At 45.9% G+C, this 26,662-nt stretch overlaps 1 protein-coding gene and 1 long non-coding RNA gene across 3 annotated transcripts in view; one reads left to right on the top strand and one right to left on the bottom strand.

Annotated features, from left to right (window-relative positions):
• Positions 1-5,793: 5,793 nt before the first annotated feature.
• Positions 5,794-19,147, bottom strand: LOC119243144 (uncharacterized). Of its 2 annotated transcripts, XR_008551383.1 has the most exons (4): positions 15,864-15,949; positions 15,174-15,737; positions 8,703-10,419; positions 5,794-8,507 (listed from the first exon to the last, which is right to left on the bottom strand). It is a non-coding gene; the product is annotated as an uncharacterized LOC119243144 (long non-coding RNA). The 2 variants fall into 2 exon arrangements; XR_005124643.2 differs by lacking the exons at positions 15,174-15,737; positions 15,864-15,949 and adding an exon at positions 18,445-19,147 and having other exon boundaries at positions 8,703-8,876.
• Positions 19,148-19,744: 597 nt separating this feature from the next.
• Positions 19,745-26,662, top strand: part of GATA6 (GATA binding protein 6) — a 32,787-nt gene continuing 25,869 nt past the window's right edge. The window contains 5 exon segments of the mRNA XM_037508745.2: positions 19,745-20,025; positions 21,423-22,153; positions 22,156-22,197; positions 22,200-22,354; positions 22,357-22,588. Of these exon segments, the coding sequence (XP_037364642.1) occupies positions 21,460-22,153; positions 22,156-22,197; positions 22,200-22,354; positions 22,357-22,588 (1,123 nt within the window). The 5' untranslated portion in view covers positions 19,745-20,025; positions 21,423-21,459.

Genomic DNA, 26,662 nt, shown 5'->3' with positions numbered 1-26,662 from the left:
ATAAATATTTAAAAAAAAAAAAACAACAAGAGGGTAACCTGGATACAGAAACACATATAGAGAGAAGACAACATGAAGAGTCGTAAAGAGAAGTTGGACATCTACATGCCAGGAGCAGATCTCTCTCTCACAGATTTCGGGAGGAGCCAACCTTGCCAACACCTGGAGTTTAGACTTCTCCCCAGCACAACTGTGAGACAAGCTTTTGTTGTTTAAGGTATTCAGTTGGTGGTGCTTTGTTATGGCAGCCTGAGCAAACAAATACAACGGGAATAGAGGTCAGCTCCCAGAAGAGGAGAGGGACTGGCAGAGACCAGGCAGAATGTTATAGTAATAGTCCAACAGGGGAATGAAGCTTCAGCTCCAGGGAGGAATGAAAATGAAAAAGAGGAACTGAAACAATTCCTGGTGAATTGGAGGCAAACTCAGTGAAGTTAAAGCTGTACGTGAAGCTTTCCCAGGACTCAGCTCCCAAACATGAAAGATATTATACCAAACACAGAGTGGCAAGAGCCTGGGAAGGCTGGTGGCATCCATGGGCATTGGCCACGTGGCTGGGTCAGGTTGGCGAGCGAGTGGAAGTTTCTAGGGGGTGTTTATAGGCAAGGCAGTTGTGTGAAAGAGGGTTTAAAATGTATCAAATAAAAGGAAAAATTTTGCCTCAAATTTAGGAGAACTTTTGATTTTTAAAGTAAAAATCTTGAATTTTAAAACATCACAGGAAATCTGGAAAATAAAAAAGAAAAGTATCTCCTTCAAAGTTCCACTATCTTACCCAAATTAATCATACAATTCCTTTGTCTTTCTTCATGTCTGTATGTTTTAGTAGTTGGATTTAGAAAATATGCATATAATTTGCATCCTTATTTTTTGAGAAATAAAATTACAATGCAAGCATTATCCCATTTGCTACATGATTTCTCATAAACATTACCTTTAGTGACTGCCTATGTCCATGAAATGGATGAACCATAATGAATTATCCCACTATTGTTGGATGATAAGGTTGTAGCTGGTTTTTTCCTTATCACTATTCCTTCCAGTACTGAGAGTCTCTCATTCTATGATTGGCAATGAGAAATGAAAACCATTTCTTAAATTATTTTCTCCATCTTTAATTCCTCTTAAGAGGGACCTCTTGAGACATCCTGATGTGTTACATTGAATTTCCTGTATTTTTCTGTGAATAGCACTTTCACTAAATGATTTTAAGAAATTTCTGTCTAGTGTCTATCTTGGACAATATTTTTTCAGATGTAACAAAAAAAAAAAAAGAAAAATGCAAAGTTGGTTTGAAGAATTTCCATTTGCCATTCACCTAGATTCCACAGGACAATGATCAAAATAAGGAAATTAACTATGATATAATCTTATCAAATCTACCAACCTGATTCAGCTTTCACTAATTGCTTCACAGTATTCTTTTTCTAGTCCAAGATCCAATAAGGATCCAGGATGCATTCACCGTAATATGTCCTTAGTCTCTAATCTAGACGAATTCCTCAAACTTTCTTTGGTTTCACAACCTTGAATCTTTTGAAAAATCACTGACCAGTGATTTTTATCATATAATCCTTAATTTAGGTTGTTTGTATTTCTTCATGGATTTTTTTGTACCACCATGGGGAGGCACATGATGATCTGTCCCATTACAGAGAATGTTAACTTTAATCATCTGGGGAAGGTGGTGTCTGTCAGGTTTCTCCACTGTAAAGTTGGTATTTTTCCTTACTATTTTGATACTATGTAAAAATCCTTTTTCTCGTACTTGCACTGACTAATTTTAACTTTCATTGATTGATAATTCTTCCCTGAACTAATTACTACCATGGTATTTTCCAGATGATGATTTTAAAAATAAGCTTTATTCTTTCTAGGGTTATTAGTTGCAATTTACCTTGGACAGGCATTATAGATTTCCTTAACCTATCTGGCTCTGATAATCCTTTTGTTAAAGCAAACGAAGAGGATATTTGCCTACCACCCATTCTGTGCTGTTCCTATTATCAGAGCACATGAAGATCAGTAAAGGTAGATCTACCTAGACAAAGGCATTCAGGTGACAGGGATCTTCAAGTATCTGCACTGATTCCTGATTTTCTGCCTCATTCTGCCTAAAGATCACAGGCATTGAAAATACCATGTGTATCATTATATTATCACTATAAGGTAATAAAGAAGTAGAAAATTCACCTCCATTCTATAGATGAGAGATATGAAAACCAGGGTGTTGATACAATGCCCTAGATCAGATAGTGGCACACCTGGGACTAGATCCCAGTGCCTGGAGGTTTTTAGTTCCTATCTGAGCTGTTCTAAAAATTACATTACTTCTGGATAACATGCTACATCTTCAAGAAAAGATACTGTTTTTAAGCAAAATCATTATTAAAAGGACTATCATTTCTTTGGTTAATGATTTATTTTTTTATCCATTCAAGTGATGTTTGTTTTTCTTCTGGCTAATTACGTTGTATACTTTAATCCATTATAATCCAATTGATTATTTGCAAACAGCAATAATAGTTACTCCAACAAAAGCTCTTGCAGCTATACATTGCAAAAATATGCTTATCTCAAGCTGATTTCTTGATGATGAACTTAAATTCTTGATGATTCTTAAATTCATTATCCAGAATGATTAAGAAGTTCTGATTAACTGAACATTGCTAAATATAGCAGGATCATCACCTACAAAGATTCCAAACAAAAAGATGAAGGAAAGTATTCTTTAAAATCTGGCAGTATATTACATTGTATGAACAGTGGCTCTCATTGCATAAGCCTCATTAAAAATCATCTTCTTGATGATTACCCTGTTTTCTTGTCATTTATATTTTTCCTAAAAATAGCAAGTAGGAGAAAAAAATTTTAGATTAGGTGGACTTGCTGGTGATTGGTACCTTGAATTTATAAAATTACTAATATATCTGTGGTTAGACTAGCTTCTTTTCCTTAGGGCGCCAGTAATTAGAATTACTGTAATGGGACAGTAAGCACCTGCATTCGTTCACACAGGCAGGACCCCCAGGGCAGACTCCCCTCTGGGGTGGTGGTGTTTTGTTTTATTTTTGAAGTCACCTGTGTCCCCGGTGCTTGCCCCCTTTCTTGGCACTGGCTACATATTGGTGATTGATCTACGACCCTGTGAGAGTCAAACTTTACACCCAGGGTGAGCCCAACTCCCTCCCCCTACCCATTTCAAAAAACAGTATATGCTCATTATAGAAACTTGTAAAACACACACACACACACACACACACACACAGCAAAAATAAAGCTGTCCCCATCTTGCCAGCCATAGAAATGATTTATGCTATAAAGATGAATATTTCCCCATTTATTATTTCTTTAAAAACAAAATTTTTAATTAATTTTTTTACATCATTGTTCATTTTTAAACAATATTTGCTTCCCCCCACCCCCTCAGGTGTAGTCCCCATAGAGTTTCCTTCAACAATGCACCTGTGCACCATCACCTCAGTCCCTTGTGCTCTTCCTTCCCTCTCTCTGATCCCTCTCCCTCCTCCTCCCCTGCAGGATGTCTCTGATTTGTAATTGTCTGTTTTTGCTTTGTTGTGTTTTGTACTGTTATTATTTTTTTTTACACTGATGTCTTATTTGGTTCACCTATATTCCTGCTATAAGTGAAGCCATCTGATATATCCATGTTGCTGTGAATGGCATGAGTTTATCTTTTTTGATTGCTGAATAATATTCCATTGTGTATATGTGCCACATCTTCTTAATCTAGTCATCAACTTTTGGGCATTTGGGTTGTTTCCAGGTTTTACCTACTGTGAATAGTGCTACAATAAACATAGGGGTACAGGTGCTCTTTTGAATCAATGTTTCTGTGTCCTTTGGGTAGATCCCTAGCAGTCGTATTGCCAGATCTCAGGGTAGATCCATTTTCAGTAGACTGAGGAACCTCCAGACAGCTTTCCATAGTGGCTGGACCAGTTTGCACTCCCACCAGCACTGCAGGAGAGTTCCTTTTTCACCACATCCTTGCCAATGTTTGTTGTTGCTTGTTTTTTTTTGATATGTGCCACTCTTACTGAGTAAGGTGGTATCTCAATGTGGTTTTAATTTGCATTTCCCTGATGATAAGGGATGTTGAACATTTTTTCATATGCCTGTTGGCCATGTGCATTTCCTCTTTGGAGAAATGTCTTTTAAGTTCTTCTGCCCATTTCTTGACTGGATTGTTTATTTTGTTAAAACCAAATTTTTAACTGCAATAGAAGGAACAATTTTGTAATGTGACACATTTTAACCATTTCCTTGTTGTAGGTCATATAAATTCTTTAAAGTTTGCCACCATAGGAGATAACATAATCCACAGTAAACTCCCTAGTAAAGTTGATTATCAAGTTACTTTCAAAAAAGTCTATACCCATTTAAGTCTACTTGCTATTGCCCCATATATTTTCATTTTTATTTTATATAATTTTACATGATTTTTCATTTTTGCACAATGTTTGTATTCTCATCTTGGTTATATCCCCATACAATTCCCACTCCCTTCATTTTGATCCTACTCCGTCCCCAACCCCGCCCACCCCCCACGCCATAGTGTGTCTCTGGTTCATAGTAGTTGCTTGTTGATTTTGATTTTTACTTTATTATAATTATATTTTTCCTGGTCCTTTATTTAGGTTTTCTAAATTCCTGCTATGAGTGAGACCATCCAGCATTTTCTTTTTCTTTCTGGCTTATTTCACTGAGCATGATCCCTTCCAGCTTCATCCATGTTGATGCAAATGGCATTAGTTTATCTTTTTAGATTGCTGAGTAATATTCCATTGTATATATATATATATATATATATGTATTACATCTTCTTGATCCAGTCATCTATTTTTGGACATTTGGGTTGTTTTTATAGCTTAGCTATTGTAAATAGTGCTGCTATAAATATGGGGGTGCAGGTGCCCTTTTGAATTAATGTTTCTGTGCCCCATATATTTTAAATACTGACAGTTGAGAAACAAGGATTTCAAAACTCCTTTCCTTTTAAGCAGGTCCCGGTGTAGTGAGAGTGAACTAACCATTTCCTCTGGACTTAACTTTGTGTCCCTGTGAAGGAGAGGGTAAATCACAGGGGAGTGAACAATCTGGAAAACATGGCTGGAAACCTCACCCTAAATTGAGGAGAGGGCATTCACCTTTAAACAAAAAAACTTTTGAGGTAAAGCAAAGAAGTAATGATACCCCAAATTAAGTATTAAAAAAAGACAAAAGGACTAATATTGTTACGCTGATCATTGTCACTTTATTTATGGCTTCAAGTTAAAAAACATTTTCTCTTTAAAAAGAGAAAATCAGGCCTCCCTGGTGGCACAGGGACAGAGCTATCAAGCTATGGCCAGCCCCTGCAACATGAGTCGGATCCCTGGCCCTGGTGCAGCAGACCTCTCCTGTCTCACCCACTGCTCCCCTCAGCAGTGCATTTCAGTAGATCCATCTGTTCTGCTCCCCACTCTGTCTCAGGTGAATCCTCTCACTGCCCACACTACTGGCTGACAGCCCACTTCTTGTATGCATAAATAAATAAATCTTTTAAATAAATAAATAAATAAATAAAATAAATAAAAGAGAAATCATTCTAGTTAAAAAGAGAAACTATTTTGGAGAAGACTCAGTCAAAAGGAGAAAGTTCTTAAAAATTAACATTCATTTCTTCTCTGAAGTGTATGTATATACACTTATATATATATATATATATATGTTTCATTCTGAAACAAAAGTTTTATTTTCATAAATAATGAAAGTCCAAACTTAAAAAAATTATTTACCCTTATAAAGAAAATGCTACTCTTGCTTGCCTTTTTCTGCTGCTGTGTCTTCCACCTCAGGTACTGGTAGACCAGGTGTCAGATAGGAAACTTGGCTCCACACCCAGTACAGGTAACCTTCAGTTCCTAGAATTAGCAGGCACAGTGTCTTCAAGGTACCATTTAAAAAGACTATGAGCAATCATGAGCATCAAATGTATCATTACCATTGCAACACAATAGATTATTTTAAACTTAACCCTTAACAGAACAATTAATTTCCAGGCCTTCAGTCAAGCAAGACTGCAGCTACTTGGAACTCTGGAAAGCTCCAGGAAGAGAGACCTGGGCTCTGAGCCAGTAATTTACTGGGAAACCACTATTTTAGAAAGAGGGATTTTTGGAATACAGTGAGAACAAGATAGAAATCAATCTTTATGTGGGACAATTTTGTTGAGAAGCCTGAGTAATTGACCCTTGTTTCATTGATTGTCATGAATCCAATTCCAGCTTATTTTCCAATCACAAACCCATTTATTACATTTTACAGTTTGATGGCTCATGAATGAACATTGTAAGCACCATTAATCAAAAAGAGGAGATTTTAAGGAGAATTGTGAAAATGTACTTTTACTAACATGAGGGTAGCTGGGAAGACAGGATTGATTTTCCAATTCTTTGTACATTTTTAAAAAAATAACCTCATGGTTAACCCTGCAATTCTTACTGTATGATTGATTGAGAGAGACCTAGGCAAGTGGACCACCATTGTTTCTTCCAAGTCAATGATACCAAAGCAAGTTTATCAGTGGACCAAGAATGAGTCATATATCTAGGGTCCTGATGTTTCTGGGTGCTGGGAAGTATAGGAACCATTGCAGTCTTTTTGTTACCGGAGACAAGGAACCTAAAGATATGCCAACAAACAGGAGAGGCACATGCAAGGGAGTGACAAAGAAACAGAGCAGGAGCTCCTGGGTTAACATGACTGAAGTTTGCCCACTCTGAACTTCTGTTACAAGAACACAAGAATGTTTTTGGTATTAAAGAAGAGTTTCTGTATCTTGGAACCAAAAATATTTATTTTACAGATGAGTAGAGGTATCTTATATGTAAGCAATGCATGGCTCATCGTTAGAGGCTGTGTCTTCCTTCTGATGCAATATTATAAATGGTAGTCAGTTGCACATACTAACTTAGAATGTGCGTTACACGATACACTTGCAGACAGCAATACTAGGAAACAGAACTATTCAAGTATATAATAGTTTATAATGGGAGGGAGAAGAGAAGTATTTTCACAGTTATCACATTTTTCTATGAGAAAATCTGCTCTAAGTTTCAAACAGACACCTTTAAAATAAGTGATGAGAGATCCTCTGGGTCTCAGGTTTCTCATAAGGTGTAATATTAGATGAAGTTTAAGGAATCTTTTAGCTTTAACGTTCTATGATTCTTTGTTACTGGTTCATTTAAAGTGAGTAAAAGAGAATCCCTATAATCGCACAGTCTTCTTGAATAATATGGATGGCATTTGAAGATTGTTCATTTCTTGTCCAGCAAGCTGTATCTTGTTTGTTTTCATAGCAGTTGATGACTTACCATCATTATTATAACCATTTTTAAAATTCTAGAATAGCTCTCTCATCTTGCCTCTAAATATTTATACACAGAATACCTTATTTCCTATAGCAAACTCACTTTTTGATTTGTCAGTTTTATGGAAACCTGAGATCTTAACAGGCTCATATTTCTAAGCAAAAGCAAATAGTTATTTCCTCCTTCTCCACCCCGGATGAGTGAAAACAGGGATTTTTTTTTTTCTTAGAGTAGAGGTGTTTGGCATCTTGATGTTTTCAACACAAAAATGCAATGGTTTATAATACTATTGGTTCAGCACTTAAGTTAGAGATTAAAAAACAAGTGACCAACTAAACACAGAGAGCAGCCTGAAATAAAAATATTCATATTTCAAGTCATGGTTAAGCAAAACCTACCTTGCCTGAAAGTGTGGTAGGTGATCGCCTACCTGGTAGGAGTTAAATATTACTTAGAGACTCTGTCTCCTAATCTTGCTCACTAGATTACCAAGAGACTGAAATTCCACCAATCACTCCTTTAAGAAACTGTACTATACAAAATCTCCACTGAAACAACAATGTATCACCCTGATGGGCTGGTCATCATCCCATTAACTCTCAGTAGCACACTGGCTTAGATCAACCTGGTTGTTAGCTATTGGGGGGAAAAGGGGATGGATTGTGGGCAGGGAAAAAGGGAGGGAGTTAGCTCCTGAGAGCTCCTGGTGGTCACCTAGCACAGGGTATGAGAACAGGGACCAGAGGCAGTTTGACTTATCTTACACAATTACTTGGATCTTCCCATATATGTTGATTCAAAAGAAGTCAATAGATCTCATTCTTCTGGAGTGTTAGAGGGTGCGCATTGGAATCTTCCATATCATTCCTATTCTCTGTTCTGTTGTGGCTCATTGTATGGCCCTCTACAAAGAAGTGTCCAGAAGACACCTTTGCTGTGGCCTGGGAGTTGCTCTGACAGCAGAAATTCAACTGGAGGCAGCTTCTCTCCCCTGAATTTACTAAGCATTATGTCCCAGATGATGCCTTGAAGAGGCATCACTGAAGGTAAGCCCCTGAGTTGGTGCAAGGGGGAAGGAAGTGAGAGACAATAATTTTTGGTTTCTTCCTTATCTTCAGTTCACAGCTCCTATAAGTACAAAAGAAGTGAAGAAAATGAAAGAAAATAGGTTACAGGCATTTACACTATGTGTTGTGGAAAGAAGTAAATTAAGCTGATGTCAGTCTGGGTCTGTGCTATGGATCTATATGGGGTGCATCTTAATAGGTAGGCTATTCATAGTGACAGCTTTCTAAAAAAGGTTTTTTAGGGTTGGAACTTTACCTATGGTAATCATGTAAGGTGCTCCACCTTTTATAGTGTTGTGGGAAAGCATGTTAATTAATTTCCGTAGCATGTTTTGTCCTGCTCCTGTGTATTTGGGGTGGGAAGACTCTTGGTGTGGATGATGGCTGTTTTCTTCAGCTAGGTCACCAGTTCGCATATTAGGCACTTCCCCTGAATGAAGAGAAGCCTGGATTATCCCAAACAACACAATGGAAAACATAAATGATAGTATTCTTGAGTTCAGCAAAAAAGAAAGGAACTTAATTTAAATGAATCCCTCAGAAGTGACATTTATTTTTCTCGTACTCTTTCCCCTTTTTTTGGTATGCTCTTATCCTATTATATTTTTAATAGGTGCAGTCATAAATCTGTTTCTTTATGTTACACCTAATGGTTAGTCTCTTGAGACGGAAATCTGTTCCTTAAAATTAGGATGACAACCAGAGATGTGTGCACTCAGCCGTGAAAATGGAAGTGACACCCACGCTTCTTATTCATGGTGCTGGGGATGCCACTGACGTTTAAAAAATTCTCGCTGATTTGTACTACTGGCCTTTAATTCTTCTTTTGAATTGCTCTAATTGGCTTAATAAATTATTGACTAATATAGACAATGTAATATTTCATCTTATTTGCCAAGAATAGTTAGTTCTTTTAATCATCAGCAAAATTACATTTTTTACTTCAATGTATTTTATCATATTTGTAATTTCATTTTAATACATATATTTTACATTATTGTTCATTTGGTATAATGTATGCTTGTATGCTTTCTCCTCTCAGGTGTACTTCCTGTAAACTTCCCACCACCAATTCACCCATGAACAATCACCATAGTCCCTTGTGGATAATATAATATTTTACTGTGGCTGAATTAGGAGAAAAAATGTGGAGAGGGGGTGCTCCGAAGTTGGTGGTAGTAGAGTGTAGTAAAATATAAAGTCTATAAAAACTGAGAAAAAGTCTTGCAAGTAAAGGAATGATTCCCACTGCATTAACAGTCTCAGAGCAACTCCTTTGTAGGTCCAAGCCTACAATGCCTGGGATTAGAAAGTGCCACGGGCTACAATTGGGATTAGTTTTGTATTAGGATTTTGGGATAAGAAATTGATTTATACTATCATTTGATAATCAACTCTATTTAATGTAAACTCCTCCTTAAAGCTGATATTCAAACTTTCCGTTTGAAGATTCTATTTAGGAGGATGTAGAAGAAAAAGTTGCATTTAAAAATATCATGTAGAGGGCCTCCCTGGTGGTGCAAGGGGTTAAGTCTCAGCACTATGAAGCTATCCATAACCACTGCATCATGAATTCATCCTCAGCCAGGGAGCTACCCACATGGCACTGCAGACCTCTCCTGTATAACCCGCTGCTCCCCTCAGCAGTGTATTTCAGTCAATCTGCCTGTTCTGCTCCCCACTCTGTCTCTGGTGACTCCTCTTACCCCCCACACCTCTGGCCTGTACCCCAGCTCTTGTGTGCCTAAACAAATAAATCTTTAACAACAACAACAAAAACTATTGGCACATTTGTCATTGTGAAAACAGAATATTGGAATGTGCTGTAACAGAAAGGGTGTTTATGACTTAAATAATCCCCAATAAGGAATGCATGACATTCTATCTCTTCTTTATGCCTTTGATCATCTTCTTTACTTTTTTAAGCCCTTGGTACCTCCACTTTCCTCATCTCCTTTGCCTGAAGAAGCAGCCTGTAATAGAAATTTGTGTTATTATTTATCAAACAGTTCAAGTAGTCTGCATTTGAGCCAGGCACTCTTTAAACAGGTTATAAACATTAAGTCACCTAGTCTTCATAACAATTCTTTGAGGTAGTTACTATCTACCAGCTCCTCTCCCCCTTTTTAACAGATGAGAATAGAAGGATATTAACAATCGTGTAGGACACACAGCCAGCGAACAGGCTGTAGAGCTGGCATTTGAACCTGAACCTCCAGGTTGTTAATCTCAAATATACACTTACTAAATTTAGCCACCTGCTGAGGTTATAGACAGATTTGTTGCTGATGCATCAGTTCCATCACTGGGTAGGATCTTACCTATTCACAAAGACTTCTTCACTTCTACCCAGAGAACACTTAGCTCTCTAGAGAAAGATACCTTTGAAATGCAAAGGTTGTCAGCTTTATTTGTGGATCCACACTGTGGTTTTGGTTAGTATCTGCGGGCATCTGCTAAGTGGTTCAATCTTTTAAAATGGTATAATATTCACATTGTTTTTGTTGGATAATTGCATGCCTTTAATTTGTGGTATTCTAAACAGAGCAGTAATCTGGTTCAGGAGTAGCCAAAAAAAGTTATTTGATATCCATTAAGTCAAGTTTCTATTTTTATTCAGTTCTGTAGAGGTGAATATTATTATGGTCAGGAAAAAGCGACATCATAATACACTGTAATGGATATCGCCTGACAGGATAGTTTTTTAAAAAAGGTAGGCAGCAATTCTATTTCTCTCTTTAATAGGTGAATACAGTTTCCCCCTTAGAATTATAACATTTTAGTTCATGAATCTACAAAAAAAAAATCACAACTTTTTAAATTCATGAACTGGAACAATTATTTTTTAAAAAGAGATATGTAAACCTCTGCTACTTAAAATGTTTACCTTATGCAGACAAATAAAAAATGAAATCACGTAAAATAATTACTTATTTGGTAAATACAAAGTCCCTACATAGTAACCATATTGGAAGTAAGGGTTTTCATCTTTGCTGATTGCTATTCATCCGTGTTCTGTGATTTAGTTGACTTGTCTTATATTTAAAGGCAAAGATTTTTTTGATAGTATCTTCCATGCAAGGACAATTCAGTGATTTGCAAACATGAGCCTAAATTAACTCTTCAGTCTTTGGAGATGAATCATTCCTTTTGTTTAGCCCACTGGTGTAGTATTTAGATTAACTTGTAGGTTAGTATTTAACCTGACAGAATTCAAAAAGCCAGATCAGACATATGATAACGGTCTTCCGGGACCCTGACAGAGTTACATGCAGGGAGGAGGACCCAAGTCATTAGTTTGTGATTAATGTTTGTAGAAAGTAATATTTCTACTATTTTATGAATGGAACGGCAGAGGCACTGAGGGGTTAAGTGGCTTCCCTAGATCACAAGGCTGTTTTAGTAGATCCAGGAAAATCAGGCACTCACGCAAGTTGACTAATTTGGCATTCAGTTCTCACCAACTTTAAATTTTGTAAGTTACAGTTCCTATAGCTGCCAATAGACAGCTTATAGACTGAAGACAGAACGAAAATGAGAAGTTGTGATAATCACTTTCTAGGGGAAGGTTTGTTTGAGCTAACAGGGCTGACATAGGGGCTAATGTTCCACATGGATCCCAGTCATCTCGGACCCACTAGTGCTCTGCTGGTCCCCCACAGCTTTTGTCCATGAGGATTCAATCAGACTCTGACCACTGGCCGGGGTGGGGGGCAGGAGGACTGTAAATCTGGGGAAGCTGCAAGTATTCGGGGTCTTGAACTTTATCAGGTTTGAATGTGTGATTGTGAAAGTAAAGAACAGAGAAACGACAGCACTCAGTAAATCAAACATAGAGAAGATCAGGACTGTCAGAGGCAAGAGAAAAACAGGCTCTGGGCACAAACCCCACTGCAAACCTGCAGGGAGGGAAAGACTTTCATGTTCCCTGCAGACTTCGCCTTCTGAAAAACAAATCTCTTTCCCTGTCATTTTCTCTAGAGAACAGTATTCTTTGTTATGGCTCACGGATTTCTTAAAGATTTCACTATTGACATTTAGATCTTGTTTTAGAAGATGGGGTGCTATAAGACAAAACCAGAAAGAAAATCAGTTGAAAATGTCTGGAATGGCCTAGATTTTCCTCTACCAATGACATGCTCCATAGCTTCTCAGAGGTCTTTATTTTCTTAGTCTTAAATAAAATGTGATTAATGTAAAAGGTCTCCTGCATATATATAGCAATATCAAATTGGAAGATTAAAAGCATAAGAAAAGTATAGTCAGAGGACCAAGTCAACTCAATTAGTTCTTTTTTTTCCCCTCCTTATATCTAACGCCAGTTCTCAAAGTTGCACATCTGTGAATTCACTCCTCTCTGCTTTCCAGGGAGGGGTTCTGCTGAGGACTAGGATTCTTTGCTTTGAGCAGAAGATGAGCTTCAAAATCCAACGTCTTTGTCCTAGAGAAGACGTTGGAGTCTACTGCTGGCATTTGCGAGTGGAACAACGAGGAGCGTTTCCTTTTCAAAGGAACCAAAAGAAAGTAAAGTAGCCTCCTCCCCTTTCCTACCATAATGCAATAAATAAAGTGCTCACTGCTGGTATGTGGAAAAAGCCTGAGCCCTCTAGTGAATGATGGGTCTCAAAGTTGAGTAAGTGTTCAAAGAAGTTCTTTCCCAGAAATCAGTTTAGCTCTGAGAGACAACTGAATTAAATAAGAAATTGAAATTTGATGTGAGTCTACTTACAATTATATAGATAATGGTAATAACAGTTCACACTTACATATTGGTTATTATGTTCCAGATACTATTATCACTTTACATAGAAGAAATCTCTTAGGGCCTCCCTGGTAGTGCAAGGGGTTAAGATGCAACCTATGAAGCTATCTGCAGCCACTGCAACACGGGTTCGATTTCCAGCCAGCCAGGGAGCTACCCACATGGTGCAGCAGACCTCTCCTGACTCACCCATTGCTCCCCTCAGCAGTGTATTTCAGTCAGTCTGCCTGTTCTGCTCCCCACTCTGTCTCTGGTGAATCCTCTCACCCCCCACACCTCTAGCCTGTACCCCAGTTCTTGTATGCATAAATAAATAAATCTTTAAAAGAAAAAGAAATCCCTTAATCCTTTCAACAATCCTGTAAGGATGGTACTTTTATCATTCCCATTTTACAAATGAAGAAACAGACACACAGAGGCTAGGCAACTGGTTATGGTCACATAGCTAGTAAGCAGTGGGATAAGAATTCAAGCCCGACAGGCTGGCCTCAAGTCCAAGCTCCTAGAAATTTAGTGTGTGAGCTAGACTGACTCCTATATACAAACTGACTTTGAAGACTAGACGACAACCTGAGCCTGGATACTTTTCTAGAGAAAGGGGGAGGGGGGAAGGATCTGACATCTCCCTGTATCTTAGAAGTTGTTGGTGGTGCTTTGCCTAACCGGCTGGACAGAAGTGCAAACCTTCTAGACTGTAAACACTTCAGAGCTGGGAGCTAACTCTTCTAGTTCTTCTTTGTGCAGTGCATACTCAGTAATGTTGGGCAAGTGCAGGAGAGTGGAGACTGCACATAGGTAGACAACCCTTTGGTCCTAATTCTCTGCATATTTGCAACATAGCTGAATGGAGAGGTCATATTTCTGGGTGACAAATGCAGAAATTTTCAATTTCTTGGGCACTTCCCCCACGAGTCAAAGAAGAGTGTTCCTTAGCAAATCTCCAAAATTCTGCCACCTCCTTTTTCTGCTTCCCCTTAGCAACAACCCCCACCCCCAACATTGCCCTGACGTGGGGGGAGCAGTCAGAAAGGTCTCTTAGCTGAGGCAGCTCTGGAGCAGTAGCATCTGGACCCTGACCCTAAAATTGCATTGCCTGCACAACTAATAATACCTGCAAAATCCAGGGTAAGCCTGGGTTCTGCCTGTCTGGAGGGTTGGACACTTCATCTTTTCATCTTCTTGGGAGGGAGCAGCAAAGTTCCCTTTCTCTCTTCTAGAAATTCAGACTCACACTGATTTTTTCCATTCCCAGGGGCTGGGTGAGGGGGGAAGAATTAGATATGGTGGATGACTTGGGCATTCACCTATTTGGAGGGGGGCCATAAAAAAAAAAAGGGAACCAGCATAATGTGACAGACAGAAACTGGAGAAACACCGCCTTTTGGAATTCAGAATCCTGTTTCTAACAGCCATCAGAGAACAGATGGGAAAGGCAGAAGCCGCACTGCAGAGAAGCCAAGGAGTCTCATCAGCCTCCCCCAGCTTCCTACCATATTTCAAAGTAGTAGAAAGGCTTGTTGAAGGTCTAAAGTCTGGGGGATGCTCTACCTACTAAAGGTGGGGGTGGGAGGGGGGATGGGGTGGAGGGGAGGGGAAAAAGGACTCATGGGGGAAACACGAAATCATGGTATCTGATCTCTCAAGCCCACTTTCCTGGATCTGGAAACTGGATATTCCCTGCTTCCCCTTTGCTGAAAGGGAAGGGATCACCCCAGGGGCAGAGCCTCCACCCAGCTGGCAACCCTCGGCCTTATGTATTGATGCCAGCAGTAATTAATAATGATAATAAATACCACACTTCATAACCAAACCCAACCTGCGGATGACTGAACGATTGGACCTCCGCCTCCCACCTGCACACTGTTAGTCTGCGAGTCCACACCCTCCCCTTTAGCCTCAGACTAACCCAACTGCCCGGTTCCTCCCATGGCGCTCTGACCCGGGTTCAAAAGAAGGTCTGCTTACCGCCACCAGGGACGTGGGTAACACTGCCCCTCAGCAGAACGGCAGTGAGTGAGCGGGGCGGCAAGGTAGGGTGTTACTTTTGTCTTATCAGCATCACAGAATAATCAAAATGGGCTAGCAATTCAGACCTCACTGAACTCGGTTGGGTTTTTCTGCCAAGTGCAGGGGTGGGGCTCTGTCTTGGGACCCCAGCCCGGGTCTCGAGCTCCACAGCTGCTCAGACCCCAGGGTCTGGCACCCTTAGGTCCGGCAACCTGTGGGACCGCCACATTCCGGGTGCAGCAGACACAGGTCCCGACATCTGGGCGGCTGACGTGGAGACCTCAGGGTGTCGGGCGCTACCAGGCCGTGGGGAGGGCGGCCGGCGCCGGAGTGGAATGTCTTTATCGGGATCCGAGAGCCACAAGCTTGTCCTCCGCTTCTTGAAGCGATCACGGGAAGACACCTTTCGATCTTTTGTCAGACATCTTGGGCCTTAATAGCTAAATTTATTTGGTTTAAAGCGGCCTTGGGAGACACAGAGGGGAAATCTTTCGTCGGTTATTGGGTGGCCCAGATAACGAGCTTTAAAAAAGGGAGAGGGAGAAGAAAGTAAAAAGGTTAATGGATGAGGGGAGGCTGGAAGGCGCCCAGCGTGGGCCTTTTACAGCGACCCTCCCCCGGCCGCCCCTCGGAGCGGCCCTGACTTACCCGCGGCGCAGAAGTGCATTAAGTCGCGTAAACAGGGCGCGGAGAGCCATGGCACCGCGGTGACCTTTCGTGCGCCGCCGCAGCGAGCCCACCTCCGCGCCACGCTGGCGGCCGCCGGCGGCGCGGGGGTCGGCCGGGGGCTGCGGGGCTCGGAGCCGCCTGCCCGGGCCCTGGCGCGGCCCCGCGTGGCTCTCACCGGCAGGGGCCGGCGGCGGGAGGGCAGGGCGGGGAGCCGGGGCAGGGGGTTGGGGCGAACCCTGGGCTGCGCGGCGTTCGCGCTTCCGCCGCGGCCACCTGACATTTCTTAGGATTTAAAATCCCCCGTTCCGCTCCGTGCCGGGCTCTCTGCAGCTGAAAACGGGGGACTGCGAGGTGACCCCGTGTCTTTGGCGAAGGAGTTCCCGGGGACAGGAGGAAATGTGGCATAAGCGAGAAGGCCCCATCAATTTGGTTCTTTCTTTCTTTCTTTTTTTTTTTTTTTTAATAGCTCAAGTTAAAACTGTGCTGTAAGTCGGAAATTGTATTCTTTCTGAAACGCCGCAAAGAAGCCAGGAGCTTTGCGAAATGAAAATACAGTGGAATTACGTTTGTGGGGGTCAAGGCGTGTGGGGACGCGGGTCCTCGCTGGGGTCTCGCCGCTGGGGCCAAAGCGCACGCTGGGTGCCCAGACACGCGTTCCTGTTTGGCAGCGAAGCCCCCGCCCCCTGCCCAATGGGCTGCGGTGTTCTGGCTGGATTCGAATCGCTAATGGTGGTGTGCGCGGCCCGAATAAATCAGCCCTGGGACAGGCCGCGCCCTGGAGCCAGCCCCTCTGAGAGTGAGAAGGGCTGCTTGGGGAGGGACGGCTCGCTCTGGAGGGACCGTTCTTGGGCTCTAAATAGTCCGGAGAGAAAAGATTTCGTTTCCGATTAGCAAGCCTCAAAGAAGAGGCTGCGGAAGGGAAAGGAAAACAGAATAGAAAGAAACCACGAAGAAAAAGAGCAATTTCTCAGAGGCTGCCTGTCTTCGTGGGGACCTCTAAGGGGATCTTCTCCTGCACTTGGGACCCTCCCTAGTTTGGGGTACACGGCTTCCCTCCGCACTCCCATTCTGCCTGTTTCCCGGAACCTGCTGGGGCCCTCAGAGGAAGCTCTGAGAACCCGGCCTACAGGCCCTGGGGGTGACTTTGAAAATGTGTCGCTTCCCGGGGTGTTGCCCCCAGGGCTGAATCAGCTGCCTGGGGAAACTGCAGTCTGGAAGGGTCAAGCAACCTGGCTTTCTGTCTAAACCAACTCTATGCGTTAAACAGTTTTGTTCTGTTTTCAAGTTAACTGACAAAAACATTTCTTCCTTTGGTTGAAAAACCAGTCTAAAAACAATTTGTGACCCCGCAAATAAGCAAACAATTATTTCCCACTCTCTTTTAGGCAATGTGAAAAGGAGACTGGGAATCTGGAAAGTAAAACGCTGAGTCCATTCTCAGTTCTTAGAACCCTTAAGTTGTAGAGCCCTCCGCGTCAGCAGTTCCACTATGTTCCAGCATTGCCGGGCCAGAACACCCTCTTAACGCTGCTGGGTTGCTACAGGAAAGGCAGGACCCTGGGGGTTAGCTATTGTCCTGGGAAATTCACACGGACACCCGGGTACTTGCAAAAATAAAGAAACGTACACAACAGGAATCAGGTTTGCGCAGGGGGTAGGGGCTGGGTCTCCAGGGGGGTATCAACCCTGGAGGCCATTCCCAGCCTGGGCTCTAACTTAGCCAAAGGATTTGTTAACTAGTCTTCATTAGAAATCATGTTACTGAAATATGAAATTAAAAACATTGCTTTTAAGAGCAAACCAGAGGAACATTTCAAAACAGTGGGGCTCTAAGGAAATCAAATGTCCACAACATTGTGTAACTGCTTACAAATGAGCTTCTGAAAAACTTAGTCTACTTAATAATTTGGTAGGAACACAAGTAAAAACCAAAACAAAAGCACTCTAAGCCTAGGTTAGAGTTAAGTGTGCGGTGGACACCAGACTGTCTCTTCTGGTAGTCGTGTTCGATCGAACTCGGGTTAAATTTTAAAGCCCCTGGATCCTGCCCCAGTGGCCAGCCGCAGATCCAGAGTTTTCTACCTCAGTCTTTCCGAAAAGCAGCTACACTAAAATTGAGACCATTGCAGTGATTGTGGGAGGCAAAGAGGAATGTAATAAAAGTGACTAAATTGGATGAGAACGGTTTATGGACCATCTCAGTAGCAATTTAAAATTCAGAAGCGTTTAGCAGCAATTTACAACGAAGAATGAAAAAAAAAAAAAGAATTATCACCAGCTTCCTTGATTCCACGCCCTCCTCCCCCGCGTCGCCAGACCCTGTTCTCTTCTGTGTGTCTGTGAACCTACGATATACAGGTTCACAACTCACTTTATAGAGAGAGGAAACATTTAGCGACGAGGTCTGAAATCTCTGGAAACCAAGCTTTACCCTGCCCCTGCCTACCCCGGTTCAGCGCTACCTAGGCTTCCCTCCCTTTCACAACTGGAAAAACACAAAAACAGAATCCAGCCGCTTTCAGGGAGACTGACCTTTAGAAAATCATTTACTTCGATTTACCTGGAAAAAGTGTAAAAATCCATTCCCATAAAACAACTCCTCCTGCCCTAGTTAAAATTCTCTCTCCGCAGCCTTCTGGGGTCAGGTCTGTCGGAAGAAATCCTTTTTGTGAGCGAAAGGGAGCGAGGCAGACATCCCCGCTCTGCCGCGGACGAACTTGCGGGCGCTCAGCTCGCTGCTGACAGATCCGCGCTGATAACCCCGCGACGTTCATTTCCAGCCCTTTTGCTGGCTAAGGACCGTATCAGTTTGTACACAGTTGTGATAACTGTTTGGAGGGATCGACGTAGGGGTGTGTGTGTGACAGAGAGAGAGAGAGAGAGAGAGAGAGGGAGAGAGAGAGAGAGAGAGGTGGGTTGAGGTCGCCCTGGGTTGAGGGAAGGTGTCCCCCACCCCCTTTTCCAAACGACTAATCTGAGACTTACCTGAAATTCTTCAGGGAAAGCTCAGAGCAAACGGGACACGAAAGCTCGGAGTGCGTCTTTGGGCGCAACGGGAGTGGAAGCATTTTTCCCATACTGCGCACCTCAGGATTCATCTTTAGGTGCGCCACCACCCCGAATTAAAAGCTCTCAAAGGTTAGCTGGGGAGTGCCATGTGAATTCCCCCAAATTCCCAGGAATTTAGTATATTTCTAAAACGCAGGGCAGAGAGAGAGAGAGAGAGAGAGAGAGAGAGAGAGAGAGAGAGAAGCGAGAGCGAGGAGCTGGGCATCGGCGTCCCTTCTCTGCCCCACCAAGGGCGCCTCGACTCCCGACGGCCACCACGACCTGAGCTCCTGGGTCTCGAGAAGAGGTCGGGAAAGTTTAAGGTCGGTTACACACATCTGCGGAGCAGAAAGCTCCTTTAACGTGGAGGGAGGCGCGGAGCAGGCCAGCAGAGCAAAGCACTTCCCCCCCTTATTGCGGGGGCGCGCTGACCCGGGAGTCGGGGCGTCCCTGCCGCGGCGGTGGCTACGCGGGGCTGCGCGCGGCCAGCTCGACCCGCGCCTCCTTCCACCCCCGCCCCCCTGAATGCGCGTGTAACTGGGGGCGGAGGAAGGCGCTCCTCCGCGGATGGGTGTGGGTCGCCGGCCAGGTCAGGCGTTCCGCCACCTCCGCCCCTCCCCCGGCGTCCCTGGGCCCGGCGCCCCGAGGATGGACTCTCCCCCCCCCAGCTCCCGGGACGGCGCTCGCGCTCAGCCCACACCCTCGGGCTGCCGGGCGCGCATTGTCTGCCCCGCGGCGCGCTCCCCTCCCCCACCCGCCCGCCGATCCCTCCCCACCCTCTCTCTCCCCTCCCCTCGCTCCCTCCCCTCCCGCCTCTTCACCTCCAGCGCCCAGCTGCTCGCGGAGCGTAGTTCCGACCCACAGCCTGGCACCCTTCGGCGAGCGCTGTTTGTTTAGGGCTCGGTGAGTCCAATCAGGAGCGCAGGCTGCAGTTTTCCGGCGGAGCAGTAAGAGGCGCCTCCTCTCTCCTTTTTATTCACCAGCAGCGCCGCGCAGACCCCGGACTCGCGCTCGCCCGCCGGCGCCTTCGGCCTCTCCGCGCTCGGGAGCACCCGCCGCCGCCGCGGTTCTCCATGCGCTGCGCCCACCCGAGGTTCGGCTGTTTCCTGCCTTGCTCGTGCCCCCCCTTTCTCTCCTCCAGCCCCCCCCCCAAACCCGCAGGCCCCTCGGCCTCGTCTCTCCGGCCCTCTGAGGGCCGCGGTCGGTCCCGAGGTGTCTCCCTTCTCCCCTTCGGCGGGCTGTGGCAGCAGCCAGGTTCCCGGGGCACCGCGAACCAACTTCTGGTATCTTTTGCTCTCCCCGAAGCGCTTATCTGCGCTCAGCCTTATCTCCGAGTTATCTCGGCGCAAAGGGGCGGGAGCCGGCAGTCAGGCGGGCAGAGAGACTTATTTCTTGCTATCTAGCCTGGGTCTGTGTGTGGGCATTCATTTTAGTGTGGTTATCTCCTGCGAGCGAGCCCAGGCGATTTGGAAAGGCAACCTGGGGGAGGCCAGCCCGGCTGCGTTTCCCCCCCTTCCCCACCCCCTCCGAGTCTCCCTGTCATTTCTTCCCTCTCCCCCTTTTGGGGTGGCCTTGGCTCCCGGGCCGTCTCCCCCCGCCCCCGTTGTCTTTACCCCTCCTTTTCTCTGCGCTCCGCTCCACCCCGCTACGTCCGATTCCGGAACGATCTGGCCTCTCCGCGCTGCGGCTGACCGCGGGGTGGGCCGGTGGCGGGGCCGGCGCGAGGGCACGCGCTGGTGGCCGCAGACGCGAGCCGCGTCCAAGGTGTGCCTCGGCGCCGGGGCCCGGGTGGGCGTGAGGGTCCCACCCCTGGGCGCCCCGCGCTGCCTCAGGCCGTAAGGTCGGAGACTGCGCTCGCCGCCCTGGCGCCCCACCTTCCCGGGCTGCGTTGCGTTTCTCTGTGGGGCTCGCGTTCCGTCTGGTCGGCGCAGCCCGGGAAGCCCTGGGAGGCGCGTATGGAAGAACTTGGCGGTTTCGTTTTCGGGGACAGGTTGGCTTCCTTGCGCTTCTGATTTTCCTCGGGGCCACCCTCACGCCGAGGCACTGCGGGCGAAAGGCACCCGCGGGGAGGTGGGATGAGGCAGCGCTGACGCGCCCTGTTAACTTAAAAAGTTCTTTTGTGTGTCATCTGCCGGGGAGGGGAGTCACTTTGGGGCGGAAGGAAAACCTCGGCCAGCCTCGCCGTCGCCCCTGGGGTCCAGCGCGCGCGGAGCAGGGATGCTGCGCAGGGGGTGGGCGGGGAGGGCGAGAGACGGCGGGGCTCGCGGTCTTTGGCGGACCCTCCGGTCGCCGTGTAGACTCCATTCCGCTCCGGTTCCCCGGCCCCCGCGCCCGCGCCAAAACCCGGGACCTCGGAGGAGTCTTATTAGCTAGCAAAGAGCGTGCAAGTGCGACGTCGTGCAGCCTGTGCTTTGGTAACACCTTTTTGTTTGTCCTTCTGTCCCTGTCCCCCCCCACCCCCACCCCACCCCCGCCCTCACCCTACCGCAGGAGCTAGAAGTCATCTTGGAGCGGCGCGCGGTCGTGGATGGCCTTGACTGACGGCGGCTGGTGCCTGCCGAAGCGCTTTGGGGCGACGGCTGTGGACGCCGGCGACTCCCGAGCCTTTCCAGCGCGGGAGCCTTCCACGCCGCCATCCCCCATCTCCTCCTCTCCCTCCTCCTGCTGCTCCCGGGGTGGGGAGCGCGGCCCCGGCGGCGCCAGCAACTGCAGGACGCCGCAGCTCGACACGGAGGCGGCAGCAGCGGGGCCCCCGACCCGCTCGCTGCTGCTCGGCCCCTACGCCTCGCATCCCTTCGGGCCCCCCCACGGACCTTCGGCGCCCGGGGTCGCGGGCCCTGGCAGCGCCCTGTCGAGTTGGGAGGACCTGCTGCTCTTCACTGACCTCGACCAGGCCGCGACCGCCAGCAAACTGCTGTGGTCCAGCCGCGGCGCCAAGCTGAGCCCCTTCGCCCCCGAGCAGCCGGAGGAGATGTACCAGACCCTCGCCGCGCTCTCCAGCCAGGGGCCGGCCGCCTACGACGGCGCGCCCGGCGGCTTCGTGCACTCGGCGGCCGCCGCGGCAGCAGCCGCGGCCGCGGCCAGCTCCCCGGTCTATGTGCCCACCACCCGCGTGGGCTCCATGCTGCCCGGCCTGCCGTACCTGCAGGGAGCGGGCAGCGGACCCGCCAACCACGCGGGCGCAGCGGGCGCGCACCCGGGCTGGCCGCAGGCCTCGGCCGACAGCCCCCGTATGGCAGCGGAGGCGGCGCGGCGGGCGGCGGGGCCGCGGGCCTGGCAGCGCCGGCTCGGCCGCGGCGCACGTCTCGGCGCGCTTTCCCTACTCGCCCAGCCCGCCGATGGCCAACGGCGCAGCGCGGGAGCCCGGGGGCTACGCCGCGGCCGGGGGCGGAGGCGCGGGCGGCGTGAGCGGAGCCGGGGCGGCAGCCTGGCGGCCATGGGCGGCCGCGAGCACCAGTACAGCTCGCTGTCAGCCGCGCGGCCCCTGAACGGGACGTATCACCACCATCACCACCACCACCCCAGCCCCTACTCACCCTACGTGGGTGCGCCACTGACGCCCGCCTGGCCCGCCGGACCCTTTGAGACCCCGGTGCTGCACAGCTTGCAGAGCCGGGCCGGAGCGCCGCTGCCGGTGCCGCGGGGCCCCAGCGCAGGTAAGGGTGATGCCGCAGCGTTAGGGTGGGACAAGAGGCTTGGGGAGCGGCTGCTTGGGCCTAGTTTTTAGGGCTTTCCTGTCTGGGTGACCAGTGGTCACGCTGACCCCGGGCAGGATTTGCAAACTTGTGGCAGAGTCTGGTGGCTTTGATGTAGTGCTTCTGTTTGTACAGATGAGACCTAGCTCATGTATGTATGCATGTATGTATGTATGTATGTATCACACGTACACACACACCTCAGTGTCTTGGAGAATTTCGAGGGACTTGTTGGATGGTGGATAAGCAGGGCAATCAGAAAATGTAATCAGGAGGAAAAAGGAGGCCTGACCTCGAGTGAGCTGGGGTGGCAGACCCCAGTTTGCTTGAGTGGAAAAGCAGGGGTTAGTTAGTTTAGGGGAATGCTGGGCACTTGATTTACCCGCTACTCAGATACAGAAGCCATTTCACCAACTTAACTCCTCAAAGGTGAAAAATTGTGTGTGTTTTCCTCGAGAGTAGTTAAAAGGGTTTCACAGTGGGAAAAGACCCAAGGACCTAGCTGGATCCTCCCTTGCCTTCAGCCAGAGAGGGAAGGAGCACTGCACTGCTCAGTCTCCTGCCTCTCTGGTGAGAAAGAGGGACAGACCCTTACTGGAGACATTGGCTGGAGAGGGAAGCTGGGCTGTTGGGGGTGGCAGGGTGAGGCTGGCCTGGGGCTTGCTGCCTCCGCCCTCCCCTGCTAGGCTGGCACTCGGGGTTCCCAGGGTCCCACACCTATCCTTCCTCCAGAGTTCAGCCCACCAATTTTTAGGTTTCTGGTTCCATTCCTACTATCATTCTAGTGTCTGAGGCGATTTAGATAGAACTTTGAAAACAGAATTGTCAAAATACCTGGACGTATCTGAGCTTGAAAAGTGTCTTATTCTACTCAACTAAAGGAGGGTGTGAATTGTTGTCTGCCTGGACAAAGGCGCTTTGGCTTCTTTTCTCTGCTGCAGCGTTCTGGCTCCTTGGTGCTTTCATCAGTCTCTTTTAATGTGTTTGGTAACCTGACAGATTCCTGGAAAAAGGTTCCCCCCACCCCCTGTTTTTGAGGAGAAACTGTGGCAAAATTGCAAAGAGGAAGGAGGCACATTGATCTAAGTTCTCCTAGCTGGTGCTCCTGCACCCCGGATCTGGGCTTTTCCTGGGACAGACAACAAGTGTTTTAGGGGACCTTATTGGTTAGGATAAAGTGAAGCATTGCGAACCCTGTATTCAGAAAACCCACTGTCTTAGTAACATTGGGATGTGGCAAGAGGCTTTTGGTGGTGAGCCCTTCCTCTCTTACTCTACTGCTTCTAAGAGTTTGGTCACAAAATCCCATCTTTCTTCCCCTGCCAAGCTGCCCCCAGAGACCTTCTTTACTGTCAGTGTGAAGCATGGGGGTGGTGTCCTGTTGCCACTTGAGAACAGAGCACTGTCACCCTTCCTGTTGCATAGGAACCTGTGTCTGGCTCCCAGGAGCAGAGATGGAGGAATGAGGAATCTTCAAAGATTGGGAGGGGTGGTGGTTAGTGTGTGATGCTTTCACAGTCAGGAATCCTGCAGGGAGTCAGAAAGGTATTCGAGTTGGATAGGATAGGGGCAGCTGCAGTTGGAGCCAGACCTTGCTGCTCTGACTGCTTAACACAACTTAACTTGAGCTCCGTATTCCTTATATGTGAGAAATATGAGACAGAAATGGTCCAAAATACATTATTGGAGCCTTCAGATGTTTAAAATAACTGGTTCTCTATGGAAAACTCTTTAAGAGTAGTAGGGTGTAATTGCAGAGAAGATATAAATTTATTTTTATTTTAATTTATCCTTTCACTAACCTGTTCATTTTCTGAGTGGGTCACTGCAAAGTGAGAAGAATCTGTAGATCCAGACTATGTTAAATCAAAATGGGGATGGTTTGGGAAGAAGTCTTTTATTTGAAGAAGGCATGGGGGAGGTGAGTGACCCTAACTTTGCTTGTCCTCACAGGTGTTCTCATGCTAGAGACCTCCACTCCAGCTCCCCTCCTCCCAGATTTCCTACCTAGTGTCCCCACTTAGCCACTTTGATTTTCTTTTTTAAAAACCTTTTTTGGAGGCACATTTTGTTTGATCAAACTGCAGGGCTAAACCTGAACACTGAGCTTTTTCAACATGCACTGTGGAGGCCTTTGGGAATGCGTTCTGTATACCTCTCCGTGGTTTTGGTGGGAATGGGGGTGAAGGAGGTCCTCACAGCCCTCAGTCCTGGGGTCCAGTCCTCTCCTAAGCTTTTGCTGAACTGTGTTCATTGTCTGGGTCCTGGGGTCCAGTCCTCTCCTAAGCTTTTGCTGAACTGTGTTCATTGTCTGGGTCCTGGGGTCCAGTCCTCTCCTAAGCTTTTGCTGAACTGTGTTCATTGTCTGGGTCCTGGGGTCCAGTCCTCTCCTAAGCTTTTGCTGAACTGTGTTCATTGTCTGGGTCCTGGGATACAGTCACTGGCTATGCCCTTCCCTCCTGAGTCTATTCGTTCCCCCCACTCTGTTAGGAGAAAGATGATGGGCAGGGGAAACTGGTGAATGAGCTTTCAGCACAGATTTTGTATAACTTTTATTAAAAACAGGATTTTTCTTATTTTAGGATCATAGCTTGCTGGGCGAGTGGTAGGAAGAGGTATAGGGAGGGAATGGGGCCATGCATTTTATTTGACTAAAAATAAGCTAATTGTAAATTTCACTTATCCAAAGTGGACTTAGTTTTGTCTTTAGGTTTTCAGATGACTGAAGAGATTTACCTGGAGTGTTCACACTTTCTTTTCCTGGGAGTCTTATTGTTCCGAGCCAAAGGGAAGGAGGCCAGGCGTAGTAGGGCTTGGTTCTCCAGGGAATGCCCCACTACTCTGTGGAGAAGGGGCTCTGATAGGTAACATTTTAAAGTCAACAACAAAGACAAATACCTTGTTTAACTTCAGTGTCCTTGAAGTCCTGAGTATTTTACTGATTACCGTAGTCAATAGTGGCTTTTAGGGCAGAGAAGAATAAATCTTTGTGATGTGTTGTAAGTTGCAGTATCCCCATGACAACTTTGAACTCAGGTTATGTAGGGTGGTAGTTTTCTTTTAAACTTATTTCTTGAGGAGGAAGGAGATTTGTTGTCTAGGGCAAATAGTATTAATGAAATTAGAGTTTTCATGACAAAATCACATTTAAACATCTTTACAACTGTTGATGGTAGATACAAGCTGTTAACTACTAGGGAATGAGATGGGATAGAAAAGGCTCATTAGCACACCGAGTCTTCAAATAAAACTCAAAAAGTGCAATGTTTATTCATTTTAAAAATTGATTCAGAAATAACCCTTAAAGCATTGGGACATTTATGATCCCTAAAATATAAAGACTTAAATTGAAATTTGTGTATTAAAAATGCTAAATAAAGTAATAAGTGCCTATCATTTAAGAGAATATTTTTAATTTAAGGGGAAGTAATGTTATACCATTGACACTTAAGATTTTTTTTATTAGCACCATTAGGTTAGTTGTGAACTCTAAAAACTAATCAAATAGCAAAGTGACAAACATAATTGAGATTGCATAAATGGAAATTGTATTGTAGGAAAATGTGAGACATTTTTATGCAGACAGATTAGCACTGTCTTGTAATTTTCTGAGTCAAAGTATCAACGGTCTGTAGAGTTTTTGCATGATAGAATCAATTAGACTTACTTTGAAATCAGATTATTTTAGTGTTTGGTCCTTGTGGTGTGAAAATAAGCCATTTTATCTTCGTGCTTATTGATGTTAATGTCTTTTATTTCCCTGAGGAAAACTGATTACTTTTCTAATTAATTGACATCAGTGCCCAAGAACAGTATTTCTAGTTTCCCTTGTGAGTTTTATTGGGGCAAAAAGAAGTGTGTCAGATACAGAAAGTACTTTTTAAAATTATTTGAGATAAAAAATAAATACGGCAGCCTAGCCTCCCGGTGTCCCGGGATATTTATGGGTTGGAGCCCGGGTCAATAATCGGTGTTGATATGGTGTGTCTTGCTTGGGTTTGGCAAGTGGCATACTGTAATTATGATGGATTTTAG

This window comes from Talpa occidentalis, unplaced genomic scaffold (assembly GCF_014898055.3).
Source record: "Talpa occidentalis isolate TD23 unplaced genomic scaffold, MPIMG_talOcc4v2.1 talOcc4.13, whole genome shotgun sequence".
NCBI lineage: Eukaryota > Metazoa > Chordata > Mammalia > Eulipotyphla > Talpidae > Talpa > Talpa occidentalis.
The sequence above is the reverse complement of the archived record's forward strand: the minus strand, read 5'-3'. Positions and strand labels throughout refer to the sequence as shown.